Source organism: Cervus canadensis, chromosome 24 (assembly GCF_019320065.1).
Source record: "Cervus canadensis isolate Bull #8, Minnesota chromosome 24, ASM1932006v1, whole genome shotgun sequence".
Taxonomy (NCBI): Eukaryota; Metazoa; Chordata; class Mammalia; order Artiodactyla; family Cervidae; genus Cervus; species Cervus canadensis.
This window is the reverse complement of record NC_057409.1, coordinates 13,065,288-13,087,137: the sequence shown is the minus strand read 5'-3', so window position 1 is coordinate 13,087,137 and position 21,850 is coordinate 13,065,288. Positions and strand designations below refer to the sequence as shown.

The 21,850-nt window shown below is 41.3% G+C and overlaps 1 protein-coding gene and 2 non-coding genes across 20 annotated transcripts in view; all 3 read left to right on the top strand.

Moving 5' to 3' along the window:
- Positions 1–21,850, top strand: part of PUM1 (pumilio RNA binding family member 1) — a 122,895-nt gene that overhangs the window by 98,202 nt on the left and 2,843 nt on the right. For 15 of the 18 annotated variants that reach the window (XM_043445943.1, XM_043445941.1, XM_043445940.1 and 12 more), the window contains 7 exons: positions 2,991–3,258; positions 5,666–5,795; positions 7,656–7,790; positions 10,918–11,055; positions 13,728–13,853; positions 14,943–15,064; positions 19,542–19,734. In XM_043445943.1, the coding sequence (XP_043301878.1) occupies positions 2,991–3,258; positions 5,666–5,795; positions 7,656–7,790; positions 10,918–11,055; positions 13,728–13,853; positions 14,943–15,064; positions 19,542–19,734 (1,112 nt within the window). The remainder of the gene's footprint in view (positions 1–2,990; positions 3,259–5,665; positions 5,796–7,655; positions 7,791–10,917; positions 11,056–13,727; positions 13,854–14,942; positions 15,065–19,541; positions 19,735–21,850) is intronic. The other 3 variants (XM_043445929.1, XM_043445934.1, XM_043445926.1) reach the window with 1 other exon arrangement.
- On the top strand, positions 8,679–8,763 carry LOC122426918. The gene has a single exon (XR_006265272.1). It is a non-coding gene; the product is annotated as a small nucleolar RNA SNORD103/SNORD85 (small nucleolar RNA).
- Positions 20,557–20,641, top strand: LOC122426919. Its single transcript, XR_006265273.1, has one exon. It is a non-coding gene; the product is annotated as a small nucleolar RNA SNORD103/SNORD85 (small nucleolar RNA).

Genomic DNA, 21,850 nt, shown 5'->3' with positions numbered 1-21,850 from the left:
TCTTTATTGAGACAAGATAGTTTGAGTAGGCTAGAGTTGCATATTTTAGGGTTGTCAACACTTGATAGTTTGTTGGTTACAGTTCAGGATTTCCTAGTCTGGTACTGGTTTAGGCAGTGTGTCTATTTGAGTCTGTGGTCAGGTTAGCCGTGATGACCTGTATATCTGTTTCTCTGATCTTGGTGGCAGTGGTTTTGTTTACTTTCCCCTCTTTTATGGATCCAAGAAGAATTTTTGATTTTTCAGGCTGTTTAGTTTTTTGTTTGTTGTTAGGGTGAAGTGGTGACTTCCACATTCCTTACATGTGAAGCAGGAGACCTACACATACACAAAACATTTAAGCTGTTGATCTCTGTAGAAATGTCATAGGACACAGCTCTATGAAATCCACCACCATCAAAATATTGCTGAAAACTTTGTGGAATCATTAGGAGGCTCCCTTAGAGGGCCTGAATGAAATGTTCTTTTTAAAACAGGTGTTAAACACCCTGAGAGGCCACCTCCAAGGGATGAAAGTTGGGGCCTAAGTGCATGTATGTGTGTAAACTATGGTGAACTAGAAAACGCCTTTATGTATCTATAAAGAAACTGCAATCAACAAGTAATGATGGTCTACTCTTTGCCAGGTACCTTTTCAGAAACAACAGGAAACCACATTTTTTAAGCAGAAATTTTAACCGTTGGCTTAATGTTTAAAGAAAATTATTTGGCCTGAGCAGAATATTCCCATTAACTGTTAGTTTGCCATTTATATTATAATACCTGGAGAAACTTTTTTTTCAGATTTGTGTACTTCCTTTCTCAATAATAACAGCTGTGTGTATATATGTGTGTGCTTGTATATCCTGTCTGGCATCCAAGGATACCAGAGCCAAAAATCAAAAGTTCAGGGCAGATGTGTAAATCTGCCCATTATTCACTCCAACCCTTTATGTTATGGACTAGTCAGTATGCTCTTAGCCCCAGTAACAGAAATCCAACTGATAATGGCTTAAACAGTAAGTGCATTTGCTGGCTTGTGTAACTGAAGTATAGAAGTAGGGCAGTGCTCAGGGTTGGTTCCCGCAATTCAGCCTTGAAAGCAAGGATCTGGCTTTCTTCCATGTTAATTTGGATGTTTCTCAGGCCTTTTAGGAGTTTGGTTGTTTTTTTGTTGATTTGTTACTTTTCAGTAAGTGCCTTTGTTAGTGACCAGGTTCTTAAAATACCTTTGAGTTGTTTCAAAACCTTGTGTATTCCTGCCATCCCTTCTTCTTCACCACCTTACTTGGTATTATCACATTCTTCCATTGCTGCTGACCTGTCTGATTACTTCCTCTTTGCCTGTTTGTATCCTTTCTCAGACTGGGGAAAAAAAAATTATTTTTGAAATGGGATAAAAAGCAGCCATATGACTACTGTTCTTTTTTTCTTACAAGCCTCCTGTCTTCCTTTGCTGAAAGAAATGTTTTCCTTTTGGATTAAGAAATACTATGGAATTTTGACAAGAATAACAATGTCCTTTAGAAAACGAAAACTGTATAACTGTATCTGAAAAGGAGAATCGTGTGGTTGGTTGCAAAGCTGTAACTCTGGAGTTAAGAGTTCTGTGATAAATTCTGGCCATGGTGAATTTGAGTTTCGTATCTTTGGAGAGGCATTTCATATCTTTGGGCCTTAATTTTGTTACTTATATGGGATTTTTAAAACTCCCTTTTCCGTAATGCCAGTAAGAATTTGATAGAAAGTGGGTATGAAATATTGTTAGCATAGACAGGCTGGCATAGGACAGATACTCAGTAAGTAGTTTTTATTTAATTATTTAAAAATGTGAGCCATTTCCTTTTGGATCTACAGTTTTCATTGAGACCCAGACCTTTGAAACTGGGCCCTAGAATTCTGTGGAGAAATCCAAGCTGAGTATCCCTTTGTAGCCACCACTGAACTCCAGACCAGACTGTCATTAAAACTCTAGTTAACAGGCAGTTCATGTTGGGTGACTTCTCTCATGGTTCCTGGATTGTTATTCATCTGCTCTCTTTGTGGTTTAAATGGCATTTCTTACCTACTTTGCAATGTTGGAATGGGGGAAGAACCAAAAAAAAATAAAAAAAAAGGCTTCACGTCCTTTTTATAGTACAATCTAAAGTTAAAAAAAAAAACAGTATCATTAAAAAACAAAGAAAATAGATACTCATAATTTTTGAAATTCTGTTTTACCTTTTGATAGGCTTTTCAGTCTTCCCTCTTATTTTTTCTGTCTGGGGATTGACAGTGCTTATTCCCTTGTCAGCAGTCAAGATGGCAGTCAGTATTAGTGGCCTGAAAGTTGTTGCTACTGCAGTTACTTCAGGCTCTGTTCCAGTAGGAGTTAGATGCTGCCCATTCCTGATGAAGAACTTGAAAGCCTTCCATTTCAAAGCATATATCCTTTTTATTTTTTTTATCCTTTATGTCTGATCATTGGCCTGCATTGCCTTAGTGATTTTCATACTTGTATTTACTGGCAAAACTATGCCTTCAAAACTTTTTGGGGGGACACTATATAAAACAGACTAACCTGGGTACCCCATTTTTCTTTTAAAGGAAGGGTTTCAGATGGGAGTGGGGATTATTCACTGATGGCAAGAATCTCCACAGAGATGAGAGTGGAAAACCATTCTCGTCTCTGTGCAGTTTGTCTTTTCTGACCCTGGTTCACACAGCAGGAACGTTCCTCCTCATTTCACTTATGAAGGGACTCACTAACCCTTGCTCCATTATTGCTAGCAGTCTCCTATCAGTGTTTAATAGCAATCTCCTCTTAATTTTTGTGCAAAAGTTTTCTTCCAACTTAGTGAGTTGGCCTTCTAAAAATCAAGGCACTAATAGAATTGAGTCTTAACACAAAAGCAACAGATTTGAAAAGAAATCAGAGGTGATACAAGATTTCATGTATGGGATGCTTTTTCTTCTCTTGAACAAAGTTCCTTAAGAATGAGTCTTGAGTTCTCCTGTTCTGTAACCAACAGGAGGACTCACAAATGGCAGTGGAAGATACATCTCTGCTGCTCCAGGCGCTGAAGCCAAGTACCGCAGCGCGAGCAGTGCCTCCAGCCTCTTCAGCCCCAGCAGCACCCTTTTTTCCTCCTCCCGTTTGCGATACGGAATGTCTGATGTCATGCCCTCTGGCAGGAGCAGGCTTTTGGAAGATTTTCGAAATAACCGATATCCCAATTTACAATTGCGGGAGATTGCTGGGCACATAATGGAGTTTTCCCAAGACCAGCATGGTTCCAGGTGAGGACTTGGCTTTGGCACTTAAGGTAACTGAAATCTTAATGCCTTAAATTCCATGCCTCAGATAAGGTATACACTAAGGAAATTGCTATAAAATTAATGAAACAAAATTTGCCTTTTGGTATACTTCCTATTATTTATTTTAGAGGCTGTGAGACCCATCAGATACAAAGTGATTGACAATAGCCATTTAGTAATCTGGATCACAACAAACTATGGAAAGTTCTTAAAGAGATAGGAATACCAGACCACCTTACCTGCCTCCTGTGAAGCCTGTATGCAGGTCAAGAAGCAACAGTTAGAACCAGACATGGAACAACAGACTGGTTCAAAATTGGGAAAGGAGCACGTCAAGGCTGTATATTGTCACCCTGCTTATTTAACTTAGATGCAGAGTACATCACACGAAATGCCAGGATGGATAAAGCAAAAGCTGGAATCAGGATTGCTGGGAGAAATATCAGCAACCTCATATATGCAGATGACACCACCCTTATGGCAGAAAGCGAAGAGGAACTACAGAGCCTCTTGATGAAAGTGAAAGAAGAGAGTGAAAAAGCTGGCTTAGAATTCAGTATTCAAAGAATGAAGATCATGGCATCCGGTCCCATCACTTCATGGCAAATAGATGGGGAAACAATGGGAGCAGTGACAAGGCTTTATTTTCTTGGGCTCCAAAATCACTGCAGATGGCGGCTGCAGCCATGAAATTAAAAGACGCTTGCTCCATGGAAGAAAAACTATGACAAACCTAGACAGCATATTAAAAAGCAGAGACATTCCTTTGCTAACAAAGGTCCCTATAGTCACAGCTGTGACTATAGTCCCAGTAGTCATGTCCGTGAGAGTTGGACCATAAAGAAAGTTGAGCACCAAAGAATTGATGGTTTTGAACTATGGTGTTGGAGAAGACCCTTGAGAGTCCTTCCATTGGACTGCAAGGAGATCAAACCTGTCAATCCTAAAGGAAATCAATCCTGAATATTCATTAGAAGGACTGATGCTGAAACTGAAGTTCCAATACATCGGCCACCTGATACGAAAACACTTTTTAGAAAAGACATTGATGCTGGGAAAGATGAGAGGCAGGAGGAGAAGGGGACGACAGAGGATAAGGTGGTTGGATAGCATCACTGACTTGATGGACATGAGTTAGAGCAAGCTCTGGGAGATGGTGAAGGATAGGGAAGCCTGGCATGCTGCAGTCTGTGAGGTCTCAGAGTCGGACATGACTGAGCGAACTGAACAACAATAATCTGGATCACATGCTGAAACAACCCTTTTTACCTTTCTGAAAGATTAGCCTGGTGTTCATTTGCTCATGAGAACCTCATAGAATGTCTACAGTTCAAGAAAAACAGAAATAGTAACACAAAGACTTGTGTACAATACTTGCTACTTTAATCACTGTTAAGAATCTTTCTCTCAAAGAGATACTGCTCAGTTGCAAATTTGGGTCCTTAGGCTCAGGAATAAGCTGTTGCCACTGCTTTCCTTTGTTGTTCCCTTCTGTAGAAGTAAGGGTCTGCACAGAGGTTAGAAAATGCTATTATTTAGCTTTGGTTACCCGTCCCTGTTCCAGTGGACTTCACAGAAAGGGACCTTGGTCCTCAGGAAAAGGCAGAGTTATGGTGACATTATCCAGCCTTCTCTCCCTTTTTCTTTCTCTCTGATGGTTCCTTTAAAACAACTCCCAAAGAACTTGCCTCCTCTTTAAGTTCTACCAGCTTGCTACTGGGCAAGGATTTTTCATATTTAAATATTTTCATATTTAAATCCAGATTAAGAGAAAAACATGTTTTTTTTAATACAGTTTTTTTAATACAGTCTCCTGAGCTAAAAAAGGCAAACGGAGTAGCTGCTACTTTAGAAAGATACTGCGCATAGATGACTGCTGTCCCACACCGTTAATGAACACATACTACATGTGCACTTCATATGGGTGTGTGTTGAAGACTAAAATAGGGACCATGGGCTTTTAAGTTTATTGATGTGGGACTGGTTTCTAAGAGAAAACGTCTGGCCAAGTTCTCCTGGTGTTGTGCCTCTTGCCTTCACCTTCTTCTCTCTTTTTCTGCCCCACTTTTCATCTCTTCCTTCCATCCCACACGGAAATAAATACATGTCCTGTTGTAATGACATATACTGAAACTTAAATATACTTTTAAAAGCTTGGTTAAAATAGGGAATACTTCACAGTATAACTTGTTTTTTCCTTTTCAGTAATTCTTCAAGTAAGTGAGCTCAAGTGATTTATTTAAGTAACAGTTGTGTGTGTACGTAAATGCATATGCACACAAATACATATAGCTTCAGAACTGAAAAATCACATAAATTGAGCTAGTCTTTAGATATTTTCCAAGTCTTCCTAAAATGCTGTGATTGCTCTTTTTACTTTGTATTTCAGATTCATTCAGCTGAAACTTGAGCGTGCCACACCAGCCGAACGCCAACTTGTCTTCAATGAAATCCTGCAGGCCGCTTACCAGCTGATGGTGGATGTATTTGGAAATTATGTCATTCAGAAGTTCTTTGAAGTAAGCCTTTGTTCTTTCTGTCTTTTGCCTTTAGAGAATCTGCACAGCATTTTGATTTTCATTAGCTGTTTTTAGAATTGCAATTTCATTCCAGTTCTTAAAATGAAGTGTGAGTGGTCTTTTTGAAGCACGATTAAATGTTTCTCCAGTTCGTTAGCAGAAGTGCATCATTGAAATACCCAAGCAGATAATGATAGTGTATTTGAGAAATGTGTTTGTAGAACCAGTCTCTTCATTTAGGATCCAGCACAATATTTCTGATTGCCAAAATAGTTTCACTGAAAGTGTCATGTTTGGAGGAAAAAATTTGTGTAAGATAATTTTAGCAGGACCACAATAAAGTTCTGAAAAAGAAATTTAAAAAATGGTTTCCTAGAGAATTATCTTTGAACACCAGCTCTAGTGTTTTTCATCATAAACCACAGTCATGAGGATTGATACATGGGTGATCCTTCAGCCTTGGTTCCTTATTATTCCCCTGTTAATGCGGATAATGTCTATTCTTGTTTTCATTGTCTTTGGAAAGGATCGGTGAGATTGTTGGATTAATGTCTTATTTCCTCTTCTAAACTAAAGTGTCAGAAAGGCACAGATTTTTTTTTTTTTTTTGACTGACCATTGTAGCTGTGATGTACTACAGAGCCGTGGTATCAATAACCTTATTATAATCCAGAAAGGAGTGAAACATTGAGATGAAACATCTGGTACAGGGGTAAAATGTGGCAACTCTGCACATTACCTGTCCCTCAGCAAGAGAAATTTGTAATCTTCTTACATCTTATTTTTTTTGGTTTGTGTGAAGATTTTTTAAACATGGCTCACTCACAGTCTTCTCAGCTTTTCTCATCAAGATCTAAGTCCTTTGACTCTGAATTCTCTAGCTGTGGATTGAGGAATCAACCTAAACATGACTCTTACAATTTTGACTTTCAGATACCTTTTCACTGCCATTTTGGTCACATATATATAAAAATATAGGGCTCTCCCAACTCCAGAGGTTAATGCAGCTAGGCTGGCCAAATGAACAGTTGATTATAGCAGTACGATTTGGGACAAGCTGGAGAACTTCTCTGACTTAGAGAATGTCCATGGACTTGAGTTCCCTTGTATGAAAAATGAGTGGGTTGGGCATCCTTATTCATAAAGTCTCTATCAGTCTCATATGCTATTCAAATGAAAATAAAAAAACAAGGATGGAAAAGCATTCTAGGAAGACTTAACATTGTGCAGTCATACCCCTCGATTTTACTAACTTTCCCCCTGATCCCGTTGACTTGTATAAATAGACATTATCATTTCTTATAGTAGTATAGAACAGTGTATTCAGAAGAGAGTGCGCATGTGTGCTTTGGCTTAAACGTCACAAAGATGAAAGAACTTCAGTTCTTTCATTTCAACTTACGGACTCAGACACCTAAAGTGATACAGGTTTGCTGCAAGAAACCCTTAAATATCCCTCAGACATTGTCTAAAGCCTTAGTAATAAACAGTGTCGTCCACATGTAATTTTGTTTTTAGAATAAATGTAAATGCTCTTGTAATTAATGGCATATAGGTATATTTAATAGTATTGATGAGTTAAGGGCATCTTTGAGGAATTGCCTATTTGTTTAGCAGAAACTACTACAGTTGGATATCTGAGAAGTGTTTTTAACATTAAAAAGAGTTCCTCTTAATCAGATTCTGATAAGTACTGCCTTGAAGAAACAAAGGTTTTTATAAACAAAAGGTTTAGTTAATCACAGACGATAGGGCTAAAAGAGGTATGCCAGTGGTTGATACAGAATAATGAATGCTTTGCTTTCTCTGGTTTCTTTCTTTCTACCTAAGTAATGGTGTTCACCCACACATTATGTCTAGTTTGGCAGCCTTGAACAGAAGCTGGCTTTGGCTGAACGGATTCGAGGCCACGTCCTGTCATTGGCACTGCAGATGTATGGCTGCCGTGTTATCCAGAAAGCTCTTGAGTTTATTCCCTCAGACCAGCAGGTAATTGTAAGTTTCCCCTTTAACTTTTCTCTTGGTGTTTGGTGTTTCTTCATGGTACATGTGGTGAACCTTGCATGTTTGTCAGTCTTTAGTTTTCTCTCAGTGTTTCTTTGGTGCTTGTGGCTGCCCTCTGTGCATGACAAGCATGAATTGTGCAGTTAATTTTGTAAATTTATAGTGGATCAAGTGTCTGTGTTAAAACCAGCGGTTTCAAACATTTTCCCCTTTGACCAGAATTAAGTCTTTAGTAGGTGTGATTTTAGAGGTGGGTTTTTCCTTTGGCAAGAGGTGAAGAAAGTAGAGTTGTCAATTTCTTGTACCCGAACTGACCCCAACAAACAAAACTTTTTCCAACTTAAACCTTCTAGTTTTCTTCACTTGCACCCTCTTAATCTTCCATTCCACCGTTTGCTGAAGGAGCTCCTGCCTGAGGCCGCACTGGTCTGGCACGCTGATCTGGCGCCCACCGTGTGCCAGTCACCAGCACAGAGATGGCTGAGGCTGAGCACTGCCCACAGAGCACATGTGGGAAGGGTGACGTGAGCGCCTGAGCGCACGCCGCTGAGGGGAGGCTTTGTAGGAGGAGAAGTCCAGGCTGCAGAGGAGGTAGAGGGGAGAAAATGGGACAGAAATCTGAGGCGTTGTGTGCCGTGAGTGGGAGCTGACCCAGAAAGCACATGAGGAGGCTCAGGGCCTCAGAGCGGTCGTGGAGGAGGTCCCGCCGGCCCCACACAGACCACGGGGCCGGGGAGTCCAGCCAGCCCCCAGGCAGGCGTGCGGGCCGCACTGTGTCTGCGGGAGGCAGTGCCTTGCGCCTCGGGTGCTGCCCGTCTGAACCCTCAGCCTTTGGGCTCTGAATTGACCCAGCCCTTCTCGATGGAGGGGTGCCCGTGGTCTGGCAGTGATGAGCCACTTGCCCTCTCTGAGAACAGAGTTCGGTAATGAGAATCTTTACTATGGACTCAAGTTCTGAGCCAGACGGGGCCCCCACCGCCTCCAGGTCAGAACCCAACACCGTGCTGGTGTTGGCGATGGCAGCTGAGGGCTGGGGAGTCCAGAGTCCTTAAGCTGTGAGACTCAGATGGGCCTGTCAAGGTGCTGGTGAAGGTGGAGGGGATGTTGGAGACACACAGCGGGTTGGGAATTCATTCCATTCAGTGCCCAGCACAGGAGCTACAGCGATAAGAAGAGGATGTTGTGTGTAAGTGATTAGAAGCAGGGGTGAAGCTACTAGTTTGTTTTCTCCTAATGTTCAAATCGTTATCAGTTTTAATTTTCCCTGGGATGTTCCAGGATGAAAATTTGATGACTGAATCTTCCTTTGTTAATTTTCTTGTTTCTTTTGAACATGGAACTTTTTCCCTCTCTTGACCATAATGCCTGCTTACTGAAAGCAAGCAGGAAATTTTGATTCCCCAGATATTTTCCATATCTTTGTCCTCTCCCATGAATATGATACACTGTTGATTTTATTTTATATTTTACTGTATTTTTTTGTTTGTTTTCTGATCCAGTGGCTACACTGTAGTAGTTTTTGTCTCCCTTCTCTTCCCTGTGCCCCCACCCCCCCATTGCTCTTTCTACCCTATATATATTGCTGAGTATCTTTTCCTAATCTGGTTTCTCTGTGATTCCTGTTCTGGGTCTAAACTATCTTCCCCAGTACAAATAACTTACTGTTTTCCAGATGTAAGTGTATTTTAGATGAAATAAATTGATCTCCAGTGGAGTTTTTACCTCTTTGGGCTTCAGGGATGCCACTTCCCCTTCATTTTGATTATTAGAACTGTTCCTGGTGTTTTATCTTTATATAGGCATCATCCTCTATTTATCATTCTCATAATTATGTTTCCATAAGTTATTCTTTTCTGACATTTGATTAATTGCTTCAGCAAACTGTCCTGAATCTATTGCTTGTTTAGTCCCTGGCAATGTAGTCTTGAGTTTCTTTAATTAGAAAATCTTTTAGTGCTTTTACATGCTTAACATCTCAAGGATTTAAGACAATTGTATTCATAAATGTCACCATCTTAAACTGGTTTGCTGTCTTCTCCCATACCATAAATATAGAGTCAGCACCGTGTAGCTAATATATAGAGATTGTATACAGCAAAGAAATTGGGCAGAAAGTACCAGGGCCCTGCCGTTGTGCAGGTATTCAGCTTAAGGAGACCTGAGTCAACAAGTCTGGGGAGGGGATCCAATAAAAATCCCAATGGCTCTTTTTCGGTACCCTTGTCACCCCCACACACACATACATACCACATAATGTCTAGTTTTGTCCTGTATTTTTCCCTGCCTTTGGACACTTTTCATTAACTGAGAGTACTATTCCAGCTGATTATGCAGTCAGTCTGGCCTGGTGGAAAGATCATGTTGGAGTCACAGACTCAGGCTAGAGTTCTGATTCAGTCACCGTTTATAGTTTTAACCCTTCTCAGACTCAGTATGTTCATATATTCATATATGTGGGTGGAGAAGAGTGTGCAGGGTAATATTTAATCGACTAGTCATTTGCTGACATGATCTGTATCACCACACACGGGAGTCAGATTACTTGAGTTTGAATTGGGGCAAGTCCGGGTCTGTGATTTTTTAACAAGTCAGCTAATTTTTCTCTGCCTTGATTTATTCATCTGTAATAGTGGCCACTGCAGAGGATTGTCAGGCAGATTCATAAGTCAGATCATGTTAAACACTTAGAGGTCTGCCTAGCTAGAGTCAGCTCTAGATTAACTACTGTCATTTTTATTGATAGGGACTTTACAGTCTTGTCATGGTGACAAATGGTGAATTGTATGTGATAGTCTCTAATACAATATAGTTGATTTGATACCGGCTGCTTTCTATTTGAAGTTGACTGCATTTTTTTTGGAACTCCCAAGAGGTCTTTTGCAAGTTAGAGAACTTTTCTTAAGACTGGTTGTCATTATAGGAAATTTGCTATCATGTGGAAAAACTCCAGTCCTCGTTTGTTATCAAGGTTGTCTTGAGTGCCACAGCTGAGTTGTCCCACTTTCATTGTCATGGATTCCCTGCTCCGTGCTTTTTGTGTTTGGTAAGGAGAATGTTGACTGTCCAGGTGTTTGCTCTCTGTGATTCTGGTGATGCTTTCTTTCTTTGTCTCAACTAGAATGAAATGGTTCGGGAACTGGATGGCCATGTCCTCAAGTGTGTGAAAGACCAGAATGGCAATCACGTGGTGCAGAAGTGCATCGAGTGTGTGCAGCCCCAGTCTCTGCAGTTTATCATCGATGCATTTAAGGGGCAGGTAAGTGACTTAGTAAAGAAAAAAGGGAAACAAGTTGATGGGTGTTTCCATTGTGAGCGGAGAGCACAATGGGAGTGTTCTCAAGGGCTTAGTGCGTTTTAGACTGCAGTAAGTAGCAGTCCTCTTCAGTGTTACTAGGTACTAGCTCTGTGCACCTCCAGCTCTTCCCTTAATTGTCCATGGATCTTCTCTCCATCATGAAAGCAGGAGGATCATGTCAGGATCATGTCAGGATGAGATACTGTCATCAGAGTTGTTAAGTCTTATATTTGACGAGTAAGTTTTTTTATTTGGTTGAGTACTATTTATCTTGATATTTAAAAGTTTTTATCATGTTTTAAAATTTAGGTGATTTACAAAACCAGTCTTACAGGTTATGTGTGACTATATCTTTAACAAGGTGTGGGACTTCCCTGGTGGTCCAGTGGTGAAGACTCTGCATTTCTAATGCAGGGGTTGACTGAGGTCCTACATATCCACCAACCCTTCCCCTCCCCCCTTCCTCTCTGCCCCCCAAATCTCAAGAAAACACCAAGGTGCTTCTTAATTTTGGGGCGTTGGATGGGGCAATGATCAGGTTGGTTTGAACTCTGTTAAGTGGCACCCAACCAGAACTAGCTTCTGATTTCTCCTGTTTATTGTGTATCATAAGAACCAGGGTGCTTTTAGCACCAATTTCCAAGCAGAGTTGCTATTTTGTCATACCACAGCTTTTGTTGTTGTTTTTGAAAAGGAGGGGAGACTGGAAATATCAGGTAAATTTTCAGGTATAGTCATGTGAACTGCTAAAGCCTGTATTGAAATGGGATTTTAGAGTTGTTTAGGTTTTGCGGTTTGCTCGGTTACAGCAATGGTTAAGTAGAGTACAGACACTGAAAGTGAAAGTCGCTCAGTTGTGTCCGACTCTTTGCGACCCCATGGACTATACAGTCCAGAATACTGGAGTGGGTAGCCTTTCCCTTCCCAACCCAGAGATCAGACCCAGGTCTCCCACATTGCAGGCAGATTCTTTACCAGTTGAGCCACAAGGGAAGCTCAAACAGTAACTGAGGATTATTTGGGATTTTCTGAGTTAAGTTAAAAAAGAGTACCTCTGTTTAAGGCTTTTTTTGTGTGTGTGCTTGAAATACACAAAAAAGTAAACAGATTAAGCCACCAAATGGGAGGGAATATTTTCAAGATGAAAAATGCCAATGAATTGATAACCAGCATATATAAAGAACTCTTAAAATCAAAGAGAATAATACAGGTTAATTCAGAAATGGGCTCAAGGCCTGAATAGACAGAAGAAACCTATGAAAAAGTAATCCTATTAGTAATCATGAAAATGCAAAATAAGACCACAAATAGTAGATCATTTTTTTTGTTTTTTTTTGGCCACGCCTCGTGACAGGTAAAAGTGAAAGAGGAGAGTGAAAAAGTTGGCTTAAAGCTCAACAAGATATGTTCAGATATGTTTAAAGCAGCATTGGTCTCCTAATAGGAAAAGACTAAGTAAACTAGATATCTATCAGGAGAGGATCAGACCCCGCCCCACCCCCCCAGACTTTCTCAACTTTATGCTATACAGATAGATAAACAGAGTAAATGGTAGAACCTCATAGTATTATAAGTAATATTTGAATCACTATGTTGAGTGAAATAAGTTGCTCTAGACTGAGTGTTTACTGTTTTTATAAAGCTAGAATTGAGCAAAACAGTACAGTGTATCAGGTGTATAGTTGTACACATGAAGCTGTGTATAAAACACCTAGAACTGTGACTGACACTTGGTAAACATCTAAGACACATGAACTGTAGCCCACTAGGCTCCTCTGTCCGTGGGATTCTCCAGGCAAGAATACTGGAGTAGGTAGCCACTTCCTTCTCCAGGGGATCTTCCCAACCCAGGGATCAAACCTGGGTCTCCTTCATGGCAGACACATTCTTTACCGTCTGAGCCACTAGGGAGCGTATTAAGTGTTCTCATCATTACTGTCATTATTCTTGACAATAAATTTGAGGTTCAGGTAATCCAGGTCATTCAGCTAGGAAGGGCAGAATTGAGACTGGGTTCTCTGGATCTGAAGCCTGTGCGTTCGCCTTGTTCCAGACTCAACAAAAGAGGAATCCTTTCTTGCTTCTTGCTGGAAAACACCCCAGCTCAATTCAGAACATTATCCTGTGGTTATGTGAAAGCATTCAGGCTTTGGTCCAAACCCTTTTTCTGTTTTTAAAGCCATCATTTGACACTGTGGACTCTTTAACTGTGTTTTCTATGACCTTAATCTCTGTTCCTTTCTAAATAAACCTTTTGGTAAGGTCCTTCTTAGTTTTGAATTTGTATAAATCTATGAGTTCCTGGAATGGGTTTAAGAAATTAGAGTTTATCCTCATTCGTCCATACACACCTTATTATTTTCAGAGAGAACTTAAATGCCATACTTAATAATTTGGACTTGGAGTCAGAGTAGGAAATCAAATCCTGGCTGTGTCATTTACTGTCTGTAAGACTTTAGGCACATTATGTAAACTTAGGCACTTTGGTTTTCTCATCTGTATACCAAGAATAATCATGACTGTCTCTCTAGGTCATTGGGAAAATTAATGGGAAAATGTATATAAGTAATTCTGAAGTATTGAAAGTGGCACCTGTTAATTTTGGTTTTCTTGTTTGTGTCGGTCTGCCCTAGGTGTTTGCTTTGTCCACGCATCCTTATGGCTGCCGAGTGATTCAGAGGATCCTGGAGCACTGTCTCCCTGACCAGACACTCCCTATTTTAGAGGAGCTTCACCAGCACACCGAGCAACTTGTACAGGTAATGGAGTTGCCAGTAGAGGAACTGCAAACACCTGTGCGCTTACGTGTTTTCTCAGCACAGGTTTCTTTTCCAGAAGGGGTTAATGTGTTTAAAATGCCCATTGAAGCTCTGGGCAAGTTTCCATTTATACCAGCCTGGTTCATCTTTTATGCATATGGGTGATGAGTAGAACCCTGCCCTTGGAGTTAAGATCTACCTCTGAGTCATCAAGAGATCTGTCAGGAACTGTCAAAAGCCAGAGCCCTGTCATGGATTAAGCTAGCTGTGGCCACTTAGGCAGGCCATGTAGTCTGTCAGTTTCATCTTTTCAAATGAACTAAATGGAGTAGTTAATTTCTGTAGTTTTTAAAATTTGTCTTGCTTCTACTAAAATTTTCTCCCATATCATACTGTTCGAACACTTTCTTCATGTAGTATGTTGTCTTAAAGCAATTTTAGGAGTGGTGCTTGTTGCTTGTTTTGCTCAGAGATGTGAGATTATAAATGTATTAAATATTCATTGTAAAAAAAGTTGTAAGTGCAGAAAGGAGCAGCAGAACACAAGAAAGGTTCCATAATCCTACTGTCCAGAAGCAGATACATCTGGCATAGGCACTTTTTTAAAAAAGTGTTCTTTGTATGCACTTAATTTTTTGTGTGTTACAAATAAATATTTGTGCCCTTGGAATTCTTGCTCACACACTTATTCTTTAAACACATCTTTCACTTTAGATGAAAGCATTGTATGCTTGTGGTGTTATTTAATTAGGTGTTGCCAGTGTTTCCAGTTTTTCTTTGTTAAAGACAGGTGCAGAGACCCATTTGTACATTTGTTAGAAAAATAGCTCTTTATTTGAAATCCCTGATTGGATCTTTCAGCATAAATATATATAGAAACATTCCATTGTCTAGTAATGATGTGTTCCTGTTTTGTAATGATAGGGAAAAATTGTCACTACCTATCCATTTAAAAAATCCTATATGTTCTTTAGTATTCAGGTAAGCCATCATGGTGTTAAAGGAAGATAGATGTTGATTAATGTCAGAATTTAGGTAGCCTAGAGCTTGTTTATATAAATTTAAAATTTTCTGTTGTTTTTGAAACAGGATCAGTATGGAAATTATGTAATCCAGCATGTATTGGAGCATGGTCGTCCTGAGGATAAAAGTAAAATTGTAGCAGAAATTCGAGGCAATGTACTTGTGTTGAGTCAGCACAAATTTGCAAGGTATGTGCTTTAAATTACACAGGCTGTTTTCCAGAAGAAATGATTAAATAGTATTTCAGGTCCAGAGAAATTGTGGTACTTTTTTCTTCTTCTTCTTTTTAATGTTTATTTTCCTTAAAGTAATACATAGTTACTGAGTTCTACTGCAAAATATGAAACATAAGACGTCTCTTAGTGGGCTTCTTACTCCCCTAGAGTGAGCCACTTTGAAATCTGGGGAATTTGTTTCTAAAGCACATACATTTTGTACTTTGGTAAACTGGGTATTTCATGAACTTACTTTTTTGGAATTGTGAAATGTTCTTTACTTAGTTTCCTCATTGATACTGAGAGTTAAAAGGAAGGTAACCATATCTTTGTATAAGGCCTTCATAGTCTTCAAAATCTCTTTTCAAGCCTTCATATCATACCAGCCCAATAATTAAATGTATATGTTATTCCCAGGTTGTAAAAGATGTTTTAGGTAACTTATAAGTAGCAGAGATTGAAGAAGAAATTGATGGCCGTCCAGTGGGTTAGTGCTATGATTTCTGAGTAGAGTGTGTATCTTACGCATAACATAGTTCTCTGTATTTTTTTGGAATATTTTTCTTCTCTTGTTTTTAAAGTAAATTGCAGGGCAGGTGTGACTCGAACAGCCTTGATGTTTTTAAATTGTTCACTTTTAATTCGTGAAATCTTGTTACAGCATGGAAAATAGAGACGAGAAATAAAAGCACCCCAGATCCAGTGTTTCAACACCCTAACCACAGTAGGATCATCTCCTGGACCTTGTATTGGTTTTTATGGACATTTGCTAGGATCAGGAAAATAGAGGACGGAACCTCTTAGGTCTCTTTTTGGGGTCACAGTCCTCTTTACTGTCTGGTTCAGTGTATATAATGTCTCACCCTTGTATAGTGTTAAGTATTACAGTTGTGGTCTGATAATAAGGGAGTAGCTATTTTGGGCCCAACCCTCTCATGTATAACAACTAATAAATTGTTGACAAAATGCCAAAAACTACCTGCAGACATTAGATAGTGACCAGGAGCATGGAGATAACCAGAAGTGAGTAGAGGAGGTTGTTGATACTTGAAAGAAGGTTCACTGCATTGGGAAAATTCCACCCCCCCTCCTCCCACACCTCCTGTTTTGAGAGAGTGGGAGAGATACATAATTGACAGGTAACACTGTGCAAGTTTTGCGTGTACAACCTGTTGGTATGATACATTTATATGTTGTAATATTCCTACAGTAACTTGAGCTGTTACCATGTCACATAATTATCATTTTTCTGTTGAGAACCATTAAAGATCTAGTCTGTTAGTAACTTTGAAATTTATAAAAGGTGTTGTTGACTATAATTAGGAAAGTTTTAGTCTGTAGGCTAAGTTGGGATAGAAGATCGCTGGTGTTCCAAAAAGGCAGTGGCAGAGTGACAGGGGAGAAATTCTGGAAAGGAAGAGAACCAGGGAGGAGGGGGAAGCCTAAATTTAAACTTTCTTAAGTATCTAGTTGACTCCTGACCCACACTGTGTAGGATGAACTTGAGGCAACCCTGCCAGGGCTGAAAGAATTTAGTGGAGATTTCATGTGCTGCTTATTGCATGGGGGAGGTTTGCAGTTTACTTTCAGCAAAGATAACGCGTGCCCAAAAAAGGGGTTAGGAGAGTGATACTCTTAGGAATATGACAGAACTCAGGGTATACAGTGCATCATTTGTCATGTCTAGATAACAGAAAAATGTGACCTATACTCAAGAAGAAAAAATGAAAATGGAAAAATCCCCAGTGAATATAGTTCCATACCACCCAGATGTTGGAGTTAGCAGAGAAGGATTATAAAGCATTTTATAAAGTATATAATTTTATAATTATATAAAAGCTATTATTTTAAAAATTAAATTAAAATAAAAATTTGTATTAAAATTATAAAAAGTATAATTATATAAAAGTATGAATTTTATAATTTTATAAATTATACATTTTACAAATTTTATATAAGTAATTGGTATTTTAAAATACTATATTTTAAGGTACTTAAAGTATTATAAAGTATTTAAATTATACTCAAAAATGTAAAGGAAAATGTGCATATAGTGAAATGAAAAGATGAATGTTAGTAGAGAATTAGAAGCTTTATTACAGAAAGAATAATAGGGAAGTTCTAGAGTAGAAAAGTATAACATCTGAAATAAAATTCACTATATGGCTTTAACAGTAAATTAAAGTTAACAAAAGAGCCAGTAAATTTGAAAATTGAATAGAAACAAACCAATTAAGCAGGTTAGTGACCTTATGACATTTTTGATGGTAACCCAGAATACAAAGTAAATTTTTCATCAACTTTGAATGCATAGGCACGTGCATACACACATAACTGAAGATTGTCATAATTAATTGATACTGACTACTCTGTTTCATTAAAAAAAAAAACAAAAAAAGCTAGTCTCAAATCACTAAGTTGATTTTATCACCCACAATCAGGTTAAGAACCACAGTTTCAGAAATACTAGAATGAACTTTAAAGACTGAAACAATATGGATTGTGTGCTTAGGTGGTAGGGCGGCTTTGGCCAGGTGGGATCCTGATCAGTGAGTCATCCTACCAAGTGTGATAGCCGACCCTGATGACCTTCTTGAAAGACAAGTTACTGTCAAGGAGTCAGTCTTCCACCCAGAAGAATGAGTGTCCTGTTGCCAGCCTAGCTTAGTAGAAAATTCTGTTCTAAATCTGATCACTCTGGTCTTGGGTGGATGAAGGGGCAGCTCAGCCTGGCAGTTCTAAAAAGTGATGATTCTTTGCTTGAACATTTGGATATCGTGACTGGCTTAGTAATGTCCTAACTCCCTTTTCTGCTAAGGGAGAAGCCAGTGTCTATTAGGAGATGCACTTCCACACGCCACACCTTCAGCTCATGCTAGAATTGCAGAGTGCTGTGGGAGGAACGTGAGGGGGAAAGTTTTCGCATGCCGCTGCTATATCACAAGGGAGAGGCTTTTTGTGGTCTTAAAACGTGATTATCAGATTTGATTTGCTCTGTCTTAAGAAGAAAGGTTGAAGAAATGTCTGGTAGGATGGTGGTAGTTCTTGGACATTTTAGCTTGAGAATTTTGTTTTCTAAATAAAAGCACGTACATAATAAAGGTTCAGTATTCGAAACCAGATAACATGGTGAGGGTTCTTTCAGAGTGGTGTGGAACCACCACCCTCTCTTGCGATTTAAAAATCGAAGTAGGAACTTGGTGTAGGGACCTGGAGTAGGGACTTGGTGGTCGTTATTTGTGATGACTGTTCAATTATATAGGGCTGGCCTTTGAAAGGAGTGAGACACTATCTCTTGCCTTCTGGTGTTCCTAGAGTAGGTATAGACATCCTTTTTTTCAGCCCCTGAAGGCAAAATTAAGACAAATAGGTGAAATTTCAGGGAAGCACATTTTTACTCTAGTATATAAAGAATGTTTGAGAGAACCATTCATTTGCATGGTCGGTTGCCCCAGAATCGCTTCCAAATCATTGGAAATTCTCATGCAGAGGCTAAATGGGCATCTTGCAGAATGGTCAGAAAAGAGCTTTCTGCATTAGCTAGATTTGAAAGTTCCTTTTCTACTTGAGTGTTCTGTGATCCAGAGCAGCTCTTCCCCCAGTCATGAAATCCTTGCAGAGTGTTCAGCCTCCCACTTGCCAAATGTTCTCTCTGCCAAGTATTGGCTCCAGTAATACAAATACAAAGAATAAGTATTGTTCTTGTTCTTAGACATCACACAACTTCCTCATACCTACGGAGGCACAGAAGCAAACATTCTTGAGTAATCAATCACTCCTGGGTGAGGAGTGCCCTTTAGCATGTGGCTGGGTGTGATTTAATCAGCATCTGCTGTCCTTCTGGATTGTAGAGGAACTCTGGTTTAAAGTAACCACGTCTTTTTTTTCCTTTCCGAGGTTGAGACATCTGTGAAGTGTTTAGACATGTGGACACACCTGGGGGTCCTTCTTGTTTTTAAGAGACAGTGTGAAGTAGTTGACTGACGACTGTGGTTTCTCCTTGTGTCTGCCTTCACTCAGCAAGTCTGTAGGGCCTGTCTTAAGTGCCCAGTTCTGTGCGTGGCACTGGGGATCTAGATGTGAGAGAGACTTGTTCTTGGCCCCATTAAGTTCACAGAGGTGAGGAGAGAATTGATAGATGTTGATGCCTGTTGAAATTATGTTCATTACCCATTTCAACTCATAACCAGTCTTGTGAACCTTTACTTACCTGGGTTTGCCCTCCCCTGTTAGGTGGTTGGGTCTGGTACCCTCCATGACCTGGGCTTGGCCATGGTCGACATTGGAGGTCACAGATGGCAAAAATAGGATCTTATAGAGCCAAACAGATGAGGAATTAATCTTCCAAGAAGTCTCACTTGCTGCTGACCTTGAGGTCAGAGCCCAGGCCAGATGAGCCCGGCCGATCGAGGCCCGTCTAAGGACTGGCCCTGGACTTGTCTCCTTACAGCAACGTCGTGGAGAAGTGTGTCACTCACGCCTCCCGTACAGAGCGCGCTGTGCTTATCGACGAGGTGTGCACCATGAACGACGGTCCCCACAGTGCCTTATACACCATGATGAAGGACCAGTACGCCAACTACGTGGTCCAGAAGATGATCGATGTGGCGGAGCCAGCCCAGAGGAAGATCGTCATGCACAAGGTAGGCCAGTTTGTGCGGGTCTCCATCAGAGAGGAGGAGCTGGCCTCGCTTCTTCTCAGTTCTGAAATGCAAAGGAGGGTGGGCCTCTTGCTGCTTCTTGTGCAGTTTGTCACTGGATCGTGCCTTCTTGTCCCTTTTATCTGGAGTGGCCATTGTCCCTGTGTTTGCTGCCGCTCCATCAGTAACTCACTGGCATGAATGTTAAACTCAGTCTTTGTGGGGGAGTCCCCTCCGAGTCTTGTACCTGCTGGCTCCCAGGAGACCAGCTTCTCAGTCTAGCAGATCAGCCGCCTTAACCTTATTTCCGTTCCTCCCTCTCATCTTCCATTCCACCGTTTGCTGAAGGAGCTCCTGCCTGAGGCCGCACTGGTCTGGCACGCTGATCTGGCGCCCACCGTGTGCCAGTCACCAGCACAGAGATGGCTGAGGCTGAGCACTGCCCACAGAGCACATGTGGGAAGGGTGACGTGAGCGCCTGAGCGCACGCCGCTGAGGGGAGGCTTTGTAGGAGGAGAAGTCCAGGCTGCAGAGGAGGTAGAGGGGAGAAAATGGGACAGAAATCTGAGGCGTTGTGTGCCGTGAGTGGGAGCTGACCCAGAAAGCACATGAGGAGGCTCAGGGCCTCAGAGCGGTCGTGGAGGAGGTCCCGCCGGCCCCACACAGACCACGGGGCCGGGGAGTCCAGCCAGCCCCCAGGCAGGCGTGCGGGCCGCACTGTGTCTGCGGGAGGCAGTGCCTCGCGCCTCGGGTGCTGCCCGTCTGAACCCTCAGCCTTTGGGCTCTGAATTGACCCAGCCCTTCTCGATGGAGGGGTGCCTGTGGTCTGGCAGTGATGAGCCACTTGCCCTCTCTGAGAACAGAGTTTGGTAATGAGAATCTTTACTATGGACTCAAGTTCTGAGCCAGACGGGGCCCCCACCGCCTCCAGGTCAGAACCCAACACCGTGCTGGTGTTGGCGATGGCAGCTGAGGGCTGGGGAGTCCAGAGTCCTTAAGCTGTGAGACTCAGATGGGCCTGTCAAGGTGCTGGTGAAGGTGGAGGGGATGTTGGAGACACACAGAACGTTGGAAGTTCATTCATTTACCAAATACTTAAAAGCACAGGTGCTCTCCGGTGAGCTCTTCTTGCACCAGGACACTGTTGGCAGGCCCAGCGGTGTTGCAGACAGTTACACTGATGCTGGGGAGATCGTGGGGGGCTGTGAGTGTGGAGGGGCGCCTCACAGAGAAGGCTTCCTGCGAGAGCGATGTGTGAATAAAGCCTTGCACCTTTCCAGGTGGAGGAAACCTAGTGTGTGAAGCCTTGAAAGAGGAGACAAGACAGTGTATTTAAATGGAGAAGTACAGCAAGTCCAGTGGGACAGGACTGGGGTGCCAGAATCACACTTAGATTTCAAATCATGGTCCTGGCCAGTGAGTAACTTGGAGGAGAGGAGGCAGTGAGGTCTGGACAGGGGGTTGTTGAAATAGCTAAGCCAAGAGGTGAGTGGCGGTTTTGAGAATCAAGAGAAGTGGACAGAATGGGGCTTGTGCAGCTGGTTTGATTGAGGGAGTTGAGAGAGGAGGGGGAGTCCTAAGAATCTGAAAAGCCTAAGACTTCTGCTCTTTCACAGCTAGGCATACCCATTTTAGGAAGCGGGAGGATTGAGAGGGGAACACGTTGCTTTCCATTTCCCTTTAAATCAAGTGGAAGATGGAGTTCAACAGTGTTGTATATGCACATTGTTAGTGTCTTGTCTGGAATAGGACAGATGTAAAGGTTAAGTGGCTGGACTCATCAGTGAGCCAGTCCTGGGGACAGACAGGTGAAGGGATTGAATTTCACTCAGGTTTTAAAAGGAGAGCTGCCAAAAGCAAGGGGTTCGGAGCCTCGAGCACTAAGGACCAAAGCCTCAGCTCTGTATGTCACCATGATTGCGACCCAGATGGAAGTGTGGTGTCCTTTCTGCAAGTGTGTTTATTTAGGACGGTTAGGCAGTGGTCTGCGTGCCACAGCTCGGAGTTCGAGCCAAGGACTGTGCATAGTTTCCCAGGCTGGCTCCTAGGTGAGAGTATAAAGCTAATATGGGTCTGCGTCCTGTGTGGGTTACAGAAGTGGTTTCTGGAGCCACCTGAC